An 11,412-nucleotide genomic window follows, 5' to 3' on the forward strand; every position below is an offset into this window, starting at 1 on the left:
TTTGAAAGGACTCAGATACTTGCTAGATCCTTCAACTTTAATTACACAAACATTCCTCTCCTCTTGTGTACAAGTCAGTGACTATTCAAAACTATCTGTAAATGCGTAACAATTCTAAAAAGGTATTTTAATCCATTGGTAAAATACAACTACACTCGCGATTACTTACTTGTAAGTATGCACAACTCAAGTATCAATTAAAGTTCCTGAAGCTTGAAGAATAAATTAGTTAATATAACTCCACTTAGTGAAATATCTGTAAATTTCAAAATAATGCTAGAAATTTGAATCACTTCCCCTAAAATCAATGTAAGAAAATAGAAAAAATTTTAAAGTACACATGCTTACATCTCCAGCATTACAGAGTGTGCTGAACTAACAAACTAAAGTTCCTAATCACTGCAGAATCCCAGTGCAACAGACTAAATACTCCAGACGCCATTGAAAAAACTGGTAATCCTTTGGAACATTCATAAAAACAGCAGGATAAGCACATGGAGCTTATAAAGAGAAAAGTCCAAATATTCAAAAAATGAAGATAGTCATGCAGTGTGAGATTATATACAAGCACGGAATGTCATCCCACAGAAGGAAAAAAGAAAGAAAAAATAATTATTTGAGCAACTCAAGTATCGAACACTTGAGGAACCTAGTGAGGAAGGAAAGAGAACCAGGTGATGAACAATTTCACTAGATTTTGATAAATAAATGTTCTTTTTCATTATCGTGTTCTTTTTCATTAATCATCCTATCATGTAAATTAGGGGAAACAATTGTGAAGTTTGAAAGAGAACAGAACAGGTTATTATTAACTTATCAATTCCTAGGGTTGGCAAATCTCACTCAATGAACAACTAATACAATGTGGTAGTTTATCTTAATATCTACTCTTTTGCCTCAAACCACAAATCTACTGCATGTTCTGCCAAAGCAACAATTTTTAGGAAAAACTTACAGCAGAAGAAAGGTTGGCAGATGAGAGACTCTTCTTAAGGAGGAAAAAAAAAAACAAAACAAAAAAACAAAGAATTGGCTGGAAAAAGAGTTTCCTTCTATCTCATAGGAAATTGCCTTCAAATCACTTATTTTACACAACTATTTTCCCATAAAGGCACCATACCTTGGCTGTAAAATCCAGTTCTTCTTCCTCAGAATTATTCCAGGTGCCATTACTGCCCTCTTTTTCAGAACTTCAAAAACAACGAAAAGTAAGTACTGGTCCTCTCAAATAATTCCTCAAATAAGCATTTGGTATTTTTATAAGACTCACCTTGTTGAGTATCCTTCGAAAAAGTCATCCATTGCTGTTCAAATATAAATCGACATGTTGAGATTAGATTTTGCATACTAAAAATTAACCAATACAGACATTTAACATGAAAACAGCTCATAAGAGTACAGAAGCTGAAGTGGCCAATTCAATAAGAACAGCATGAAGGAAAGTATTTACAAAACAAATGCTTTTTCAAATTATACTGAAAAACAAATCAGACATATCTACAATATCTACCATTTTTTGCTGCCGTACCTTGCTATGGATTATAAATAAAGTATATTTATAAATACAAAGAAAATCAAAAAGCATACTCAGGAGCTATAGGTTATCCCTAGCTAGAAGAATCACCAGCATTTCTCTACAGTGAATCAAAAAATGATATACTTGAGACAAAAGGAGCATTAGCAGGGCATGCTATACTACACCCCCAAGTTTTTATCAGTTCAGTGAAGGTAGTAACTCACACCTAAGACTATAGGATAGGTCAGGTCAAAAGGGATCTCTGGAAGTCTCTCAACCAACTACTTAAAGCCAGCTCAGCTTTGAGGTCAGGAAAAGTTGGTCAGGGTTTTATTCAGTCTAGTCTTGAACACCTCCAAGAGAAGGTTCACAACTTCTCTATTTTGCCATCCTTATCATGGCAACACTTTTCATCTCCAGCTAGAAACCATCTTGCTTCCATTTATACCTCTTGCCATCTTCGCTTCCTGTCAAGTATCACAGGGAAGCATCTGGCTTTGTCTTCTCATCTGCATTGGACGCTGCAGTTAGGGCCCTTCAAAGCTGCCTCTTCTTCAGGCTGAGTAAGTCCACTTTCTCAGCCCTCTCTCACAGGGCAAATACTCCTTCACAAATATGATGGCTCCCTAGAGAATTAGCTTGCTATTGATCCATCGACCTCTCACGTAGAAGGAACTCAAAATTACAGCCAAGGCACAGTCAAGTGAGTGCTAAACAGGGGCTGACAATCGCTTCTCTCAGTCTCCTGGCTTTGCTACTCTTAGCACAGTGCAAGCTGCAGCCCTTAGCTGCCAGAGCACCCTGCTGCCTCATGCTCAGCTTGCCTTCTGACAGGTCTGTGTCCTTTCTCAGCAGAGCTGCTCCCCTGCCGTGCAGTCCCATCATGTTTTGTAGGAAGGGGCTTTTTCACCCCAAATGGGTCTTGGTATTTGCCCCCAATGGATTTCTTAAGATGCCTGCCAGTCTATTGCCCTGGCTCATTGAAGTCCCTCTGAATGCCAGCTCTGTGCTGAAGCATATCCAACAATCGCTCTTACTTCAGATCATTAGCAACCCTGATGAGAGCGCCCTGCAGTAAATCCTTCAGGTCACCGTTCTAATGAAAACTGCAGTCTAGGAACACAATTTTTGAAGCGCTAACACCTCTTAACAACTAAAACATAATAGAAGGACTTTCTGATTCCCAGCACAGAAGGGAAAACAGACATATCTGATCTCCACATAGAAATCATAATTCCTGAAGTTTCTGAACTGTTAAATATTATAACAAAAAGAAGGGTTACTACTAACAACCTACAAATGAGTGTACAAATTTTGCCTTTCCTAAACACAGTATGCGAGAATATTCCCTGATCTGAACACAGCTTTCTGAGATGCAGTACAGTACAAATGTTCAAAGAAATCTCATGGAGAAAAAAGCTAGAGGCTGAAACTTCCCATCTGAGGGCATCTTAAATGGTTCAAATGCTAACAATCTGATTTTTGATGTTTTCCACTACAGAAAACACAGAATATTCTTAAATGCTAATGGAATCCTGCTGTATGTAAAGCTAAATAACTAACTCAGTACTATGACTCTATCTGCTAACTTTCCACGCAGAACAGAAAATTGCTGCTGTGTGGAACAGTTAAACTCTGGACGAACGACTTCAGTTACATCTTCAATGAGTACCACTAGAAGTAAGGAAAACAGCTCATTAAATTACCTACACTTTTGCTTTCAACATATAAATACTGCCAATGATCCTGCTATCCTTTAGAAGGCGAGACAGGAATTTGATGAGATAGCTTTCAGCTAGACCAAAACCACAGCCATGATGCACTGACACAGAAATGAGATCTAGTCTCCAGGGACCCGTTTCCACTTTAACTGAAGCCTATATCACCATTTCTGAGCAAGAGGAGAACAGATTACAAAACAAACAACCCCAAAACCAACACTATCACAAGTGATAAAAGCAAATGCTGAATTCAGTAATAAGGGACTCATGCAAAACATGCAAAGAAACAAAAGCTGCCCCAAATCCACTCTAACTCATAGATCTTAAATCATCAAGATACAGATCTGCAAGATAATAAGCACCTATGATGAATAAGTATTTGTGTATCACAAGACATGTGTGGTATTTAAAATACTGCTGTGCAGAATGAATACCTTCACTCGATTCTCCTGTTCTCAGAGTCTGCTCAGGGGACCGCTGCATTTCTATATCCACTAAGGGAAAGGCATGGAAAGGACAGACAACAATGACATCAGAATAAATGCGGAATCTCACAAGTTTGGAAAATACAAAAAGCACACACACAAAGCTACAGCACTGGGAGAATGCGCTGTGACTATGACATGCATTTGTGTGCATGTGTACATCTGTGTGTCAAAAGAGAAACTGTGGAACACTACCTTGACATCAAATTCTTTCACAATAAATCTGTTACTTTTCTCTGGAGCAGAAGATTGTCCTACTTACATGGATTTTATCACATACACATGCAGTGCTGTGGAAAAACAGCTACTATCAGAAACATACACTTAAGAGAAAGTTTAAAAGAATCATAGGATGGCTTGGGTTGAAAAGAACCTCAAGATGATTTCTCATCCCTTCTGGCTTTTCTCTGTTTCCTTAAGAGGGAATACAGGAAAAGTTTTATCTGACCTCAGGAGATAAAAATCACACAGAAGTGATAATTTACTTTTGTAAAGAGTTTTACAATGCTGAGACAATTCCTCTAATCATAGAAACACTAAGGTTGGAAAAGATTATCAAGTCCAATTGCAAATGACTCAGGGAAACGCTGAACAATACACTAGTATGTGCTGCAGTGGCCAAACATACTGTCACTGCAAACATACTAGAAACAGAAATAGCACAACTACTGTTTTCCTCAAAAATAAATTGTTACTTAAAATCTAAGAGATCAGTCATTCAATATGTTCTGGAAGCCAATCTGTACGTGATTAATAAAAGGGTTCATGTTCTGACATCCAAATAATCATGAGCAAACTTGTTGAAAAATGCTGACCTGTTCAACATTCTTCAGAATCTCCTCTTCTAATTAGAAAGTACAAAAGTAGCAGAAAGGATAAGGTCAAAATTTTAGATAGCAGAAAAATAAAACAGAAGAGCAAAAGACAATAAAAGAATTCCAAAGTGGGTATTTCTCTGGTCTCTCTCTCAACATCCCGGCTTCTCTAAAGGACACTTTTAAGACTGTTACTGTGGCATATTAAAAGGACTCTCATGATTCAGGGTGTGGATGCAATCAGAGACTGCAGAATTAATTCCAATATTGTTTCTACTACGCTACTGAACTTTCTCTCTGCTCCCTCCTACTCCTCATGCTGGTGTCATCTTTAAGAGACTGAGCACAGGGAGAATCACAGAATGGTTTGAGTTGGAACAGACCTTTAATATCATCTAAATCCAACTCCCTGCTATAGGCAGGGACACCTCCCTCTAGACCAGGTTGCTCAAAGCCCCATGCACCTTTGGCTTTGAATGCTTGCAGGGAGGGAGCATTTACAACCTCTCTGGGCAACCTGTTCCAGTGTCTCATCCCCCTCACAGTAAAGAATTTCTTCCTGATATCTAGTCTAAATGTACCCTCTACTTGGAAGAAGAAACCCTCAAATCACATATTTTAAATTAACCCAGGCCTGTTAGTCCTTACAATGGGGTACCAGAGCAACTATCTATGTGCATGGAAGGTAGCAACTGAGTGGATTTGGATAAAAAAAAGTATTTCAATGATTAAACCAACTGTATCGAGCCCCACTGAAAAACAAGCAAACAAAACTTCAAAACCAAGCTACGAAGAAACTTTTTCAACCACTCTCTAGTTCAAAGTAACTGCTCCTAAGTCAAAGGCAACATCACTTGGGTCTAAAATCTATACTTCCATCTGGGATAAGTCCAGGAAGAAAAAATATGCCATGTATTCTTTGATCATATTTCTCAGTCTTTATAATAAAAAAGTAATGACTTGTGTTTGAACAGTCTGCTGCCCATCTGACACATGATTCTCACAAAACCCTTAAAAATAAGGAACAAATAAAACCTCGTACGTTGGGGCTTGAAACGTAAACTGCAAGGCAATCTCATTCATACTAAAATAGCAACTTTCTAAGATTCATTTAGGGCAATTTGAGCTTATAAACGCTGCCTGGATTTTACAAATTCATTGAAGGAATGTATTTCTTTTATTTACAAGGCAATGAGAAAATGTAACAGATCACAAAGTCTTTCTCAGTTGTTTTTTTTTTTTTTCTTTTTTAAATAAAAGTAATTGAAAAAAACATTATTTGATTATAAATCAAACCATGTCCAAAAAGATACGGTATATACAAACAATGTACTGTTGTTGCTTATGAAGTTATTTTTCCAAGACAATTTTTGTTACGTCTCCACAACACAAACAAAAGCAATTGTAATTGAAGGTGAGAAATTATGTCTCCCAAAAAAGGAGCTTTATGCAGGTGAAACTATTAAAATTAAAACAAAGTGACAGAAATCCAGTGGTAATCAACAAAAGATGCATCTTCTTGCAATTCATCTGCTGCTTCGCTGCTACAGAAGATAAAACTACTATTTGGGATGAAACTACAGCTTTTGCAATTGGATTTTCTGAACAACAATCTAAATGAGCATCTCTAAGAAAAATTGCACACCCATAAAACAAGGCTACTTTAACCTATTTTGTTTCTTCTCTTCCCTCCTCCCCCTTGCTAAAGGGACAATTTAAATAAATGGGCAACTTGATGTGCTGAAAGTGACAACTGTATGAGCAGATGGATGTAGTGCACACAAATCACAACTGTCCCCACAGCCTGTGGAGATGCAGTGTAAACTAGCAGCAAGCAAACACATTCATAACACTTCTTATTACAGTCCACCTGATGCTTCCACTGAAGTCCACACTGAGCACGGTGAATTTAAAAGATGCAAACCAACCTAAGGAAGGGGCCACCACGATTCTGCCCATTAGCTCTACCACAGTTAAGTATCCTACCTCCTCTGCTCGAAGCAGCTGCACCCAACGTAAAGCCAGCAGCTCTTGCCTGGTGAGGAGTCACTGGCACAGGGATGCCTCCTTTAGCACCTGCAGAAGCTTCCCCTGCGTTCTCATGGTCTGCATATTCTGCCAGTGTTTTACTAAGACTACGGAGAGCAAAAAAGGAAATGCATTTGGGAAAAATAATCCCATAGCTACATAAACACTTAATGGGATAATAAGAGCCTTATACTATCCATCCTAAACATAACCATAGCCAAAACAATTTTCATATTCAGTAAGTGTAACATACTCTACTTTTTGCAAACCGTAACATACTCAAATATAATGGACACATCTATTTTATAGATGCACATCCAGATCTATGAAGTTATTTACTTCTGCTCGGTACCCTTTGCAGTCCAGTTTTTACAAATACAACCACTCTTATGAATGAACACCCATGGGTAAAATACTTATGTGTAGGAGGAGTTAAACTGCTTAGTAATTTAACAAAAGAAATAACAGCTAGATCTCCTCTGAAACAAAACAGGTGGTTCCTGGTCAGTGGAACTGAAGACAGTAATAACAAGGGTTCTGTTTTGAGAAGAATTTACAAACATTTCAGTTTTTCAAGTTGAACTTCTGCGTCTGTGGGCTACAGACACATTTTAATAGTGTATAGCAGGCAGACATCAGCTTAGAAACAAACACTTGAAATCTTACAGAGAATTTTGAGCAGAAGCCCTTTTCTCAACTTTCAAATTAACACCAGACACATGAACAGTATATGTGAGAAGATGTCAATGAACACATCTTCAAAATAGCACCGTTAAACTTGGTGCTGTTACCAAAAAGGTTCAAACTCAACACTGATAACTAAAAACCTAGCAATAAATTTAAAAGTTTACCTAGCATTTCCATGAAGAATAGCATAGTCCTCAGCTGTCCATCCATTAACGTCTTTATGGAAAATTTCAGCACCATAGCGAAGAAGTATTTCTACCAACTTAAGCTCCCCACTGGCTGCTGCAGTCATAAGTGGGGTTCTACAGCATCCAAAATACAAGACAAACCATACAATTTAGTCAGACATTGTAATTATTTTAATTCCCATTTGCTCAATCTCAAAGAAAATCACTTTATGAACAGAAAAAAAAGCTTCCATATTAACAACACTTGCATACAAACTTGGCATCAATTTGAAAAACTCTCTCTGGCATAACAGCAATGTTGCTGGCACAATAGCAATTTTCCTGCCACAGCGGCTACCAGAAACAATGTTTTCTTGCAGTTCTCAATGCAGAAAACATGCAATAATGCATGCCACCTGCCAAGCTGAGACCTGCTTTCGCCAGTCACTCAACGAGCTCTTTCTCTGTGTCTTTCTACTTCAATGCTCATTCCCATCCCTCCCATCAGTCCAACCTGAAGACAACTAAGGTGACCTGCAGAGTTTAGACCATCTCCTCACCTTTCACACGGATCTCGAGTGTGAACATCAGCTCCTTTTTTAAGAAGGAGCTCTACCATTTCTTTGTGATTTTCAGAGATAGCAAGAGTAAGAGGAGTACATCCGTCCTGAAAGAACAGAAATAATTCAAGTTAAAAATCAAAAGAAACAAACAAAAAATCTACAATAAAAATATCAATGCAACTTTTTGAACTTCTCTATTGAATCTCGAAATGTACCTTATTCTGAGCATTGATACGGGCACTGTGCTCAATTAACATCCCTGCTAGAAATGTGTTAGGAGTTACAGCAGCCAAGTGAAGGGCAGTGTTGCCACCAGCATCTGCCAGGTTCGGATCAGCACCATGCTCTAGCAGGATCACTGCACATCTTTCTTTCTGGCATTGTACTGCCTGGAAACAACACACACACACACACACAAAAAAAAAAAGGTAAAATTTCCAGCAGTCATATTTCACTGTGTCACTACTACTACAACTTCCCATTCCTGGAATATAAAAGCATCTGCCAAGATTAGCTAGCACATGCCAAAGCCACACTGATTACAGCATGCATGCTTCTACACAGACTTACTTAAAGAATCTGGAAAGACATCATTTAATACATAATCAATAATTCCTACTTGCAGCAACATAGTATGTTCTACTTACCTTCATCAGTGGAGATCTGTTATCACTGTCAAAAAGATTTAGCTTACACTTGTTTTCTACTAGAAACGTAACGACATCCTCACGTCCATTTGCACAAGCAAGATGCAGTGGTGTCCTAAAAGTGAAACGTGTAAATTGAAACAGACAGCTAAATAAATATTTTCACTCTGTGGTACATGAACAGGGCAAATTGCATTTCTTTATCCCAATTACCTCCCAAAATAAACAAAATCAAATAAAAACAAGCTTATTCCATTACCAGCGTGCACCAAACCATGTCGCTTAGTACAACATCTACATGTTTCTTGAACACCTCCAGGGACGGTGACTTTACCACCAACCTGGGCAGCCCATTCCAGTGCACAACCACTCTCTGGAGAGGCTTATCCTAGCATCCAACGTGAACCTCCCCTGGTGCAAGCTGAGGCTGTTCCCTCTTGTCCTAACAGCTCCCATCACGGGCAGGCTGATGAGTACCCTCCATAAGACCAGCTTCCTCCAAGGCAGAGAAGATGAGGACGAAATAACACGCAGAACGTCAAATAACTCATCATGCCTTGTCACAGACATGGAACAACTCGAGGGTGACTGTCCCCACTGAGAAATTCCCAAATAAGTATACAAGATCCTTCACCTCCGAATAGAAGCCTGACAATATTGATCTGAGCACTGTATTTATTATTTATTTAGCACAGTGTACCGCAAAGAGCTCGAATGAGTAATTTAACTGTAACAAACACAACTTTGTGCAGGAGCCCCTCCTCACCCAAAAGCAGCCGTTACCAAGCACTGGGGAATATGACAACCTAAAGGAACCACCATCAGCTTCGCAAGCAAGAAAGCCTTCATGAAGCCAGCAGCCTTATCGCTGCCCTTTCTCACCAGCCCCCAACAGAGCTCTCAGCTCGGAGGAATGCCGAGCAGCCCTACGAGGGATCCAGGCCGGGAGGGCACATCGGAGCGGCCTCTACCGGCCGTCCCAGCCACGCGCGGCCCCCGTTAACAGCAGCCCTCTGTGCCCAGGTCATGCAGCGGGGATCCCGGCCCGGCCCGCCGCCCTTACCGCTGCGCCTTGTCGCGCTCGTCGATGTCGTGCTTCTTCAGTCCTTGCTGCACCAGGGCCAGGTCTCCGGCGGCGGCCCCCCGGTGCAGCTTGGTCAGCTCCTTCCGGCGGATCTCGTACGCACCGGCGGAGCACGCCGAGGCGGCGCTGCCGGGCGGCGGATCCCGTTTTTTCTTCTTTACGAAGCTGAGTATCTTCTTCATGTCGTCTTAAAACTCTGCCGGGCCGAGCCCCGAGCAGGACGCGGAAACACGGCGCACGCTCAGGAAGCCGCGGCCCAACCCACAGGCTGCAGGGCAGCCTCAGGCTCCCAGCCGGAGCCGGGAGCCCCACGTATGCGTTATACGTGCGATATTAAGCGATACTAAGCGATATGAAGCGATAGTAAGCGATATCAAGAGGATACACACCCGCGGAGAGCAGGAGTGTGCGCGTCTGTAGGCTCGGCTGCCTCAGAAAGCGGTTGGCAACGGTGTGTCCTGGGGCCGTTGCCTTTGGAATAGTCACGGGGATAACCGTCTGCAGGGTTATTTCTTGCCCTACTTGTGGGTATTATTTAATAGGGATCTCAAAGCACGCGTTTTTAACCTGTTACTAAACCAGTTGTCAGCTTTCTGTCTTCAGTTTTCCCATCTTCCCCTCCCCCCCTCCACCTTTGTTCATACTGTTTATTAAATCTTTAATATGGGTGATTTTGAATAATATTTTTAATTCATTCCTGTTAAAAACAAATAGTTCCATTTAATTTTTATTTTTCTTCAGAAATTGGTATTTCCTGTCACGGCTCCTCATATTCTCAGTGTGTTCTCTTTGATAATCTGGAGCTTTCTCTAAGAACCATTGAGCAATTGCTATTCCTATTGCTGTCTGCATGAGGTGATTCCTCTTCTCTTACCCAGTACTAGATCCACGTAGCACAGTAAGATTTTCAAGTAAAGGCTTAAGTGTGGCTTAAGTGTTGCGTAAGCATTGGCATTTGGGTTAGTCTGCTAAAGACTCACCTTTCCTTTGACATAACAATACGGCTGGATAATTTAGCTCACAATCCTTGCAGCTCTGAGGTACAAAATGGCAGTCTGAAGCTCTCTTTCTGCAGTCTTTATTTTTCCCCTATTAAATCACTGTGTGTATTTTGCTTATTGAAGAGTAACAATGGCAGTAAAGGCTTGTGTGCTGCGTGTTGTCTGGTCATAGAATCTTTTAATCATAGAATGGAATGGCCTGGATTGAAAAGGCCCACAATGACCATCTAGTTTCAACCCCCCTGGATATAGCCACATCCAGCCTGGCCTTGAATGTCACCAGGGATGGGGCATCCTCAACCCCCTTGGGCAACCTGTTTCAGTGAGTTACCACCCTCTGTGTGAAAAACTTCCTCCTAATATCTAACCTAAACCTCCCCTGCCTTAGTTTCAAACCATTCCCCTTGTCCTATCAGTATCCACAGGTGATTTACTACGCCTGATTTGCAGCTGATGTGTTTACAAGCTGGGAAATCTGGCTGGGCAGATAGCATGTTTCTGCATTGCTTGCTCCAGGGCTTTGAAGAGAACTGGGCAGTTGCAGGTAGAGACTATAGCAGCTCCAGCTCTGTCTAGGTTGGAGAGCTGGAGCTGAGGTGGTGCTTTTGATGTTACACTCTTGCTTCCCTATGCAGCCAATGTGTATGCTTAAATACAGTTTTGCTTGTTCCTGGTCCAGTCTGAAGCTCTCACTCTGT

At 40.6% G+C, this 11,412-nt stretch overlaps 1 protein-coding gene across 1 annotated transcript in view; it reads right to left on the reverse strand.

The window, feature by feature from the left end:
- The window catches only part of LOC146756626 (uncharacterized), a 47,728-nt gene extending 37,414 nt beyond the window's left edge, over positions 1-10,314 (reverse strand). Inside the window, exons 1-8 of the mRNA XM_085524241.1 lie at positions 9,693-10,314; positions 8,630-8,744; positions 8,198-8,371; positions 7,980-8,086; positions 7,417-7,554; positions 6,524-6,672; positions 1,271-1,304; positions 1,121-1,190 (exon numbers count right to left, since the gene is read on the reverse strand). Of these exons, the coding sequence (XP_085380367.1) occupies positions 1,121-1,190; positions 1,271-1,304; positions 6,524-6,672; positions 7,417-7,554; positions 7,980-8,086; positions 8,198-8,371; positions 8,630-8,744; positions 9,693-9,895 (990 nt within the window). The 5' untranslated portion in view covers positions 9,896-10,314. The remainder of the gene's footprint in view (positions 1-1,120; positions 1,191-1,270; positions 1,305-6,523; positions 6,673-7,416; positions 7,555-7,979; positions 8,087-8,197; positions 8,372-8,629; positions 8,745-9,692) is intronic.
- Between the last annotated feature and the right edge of the window lie 1,098 nt (positions 10,315-11,412).

Source organism: Coturnix japonica, chromosome 26, assembly GCF_054131305.1.
Source record: "Coturnix japonica strain WE chromosome 26, WE-NBRP24, whole genome shotgun sequence".
In the NCBI taxonomy this organism is placed as follows: Eukaryota; Metazoa; Chordata; class Aves; order Galliformes; family Phasianidae; genus Coturnix; species Coturnix japonica.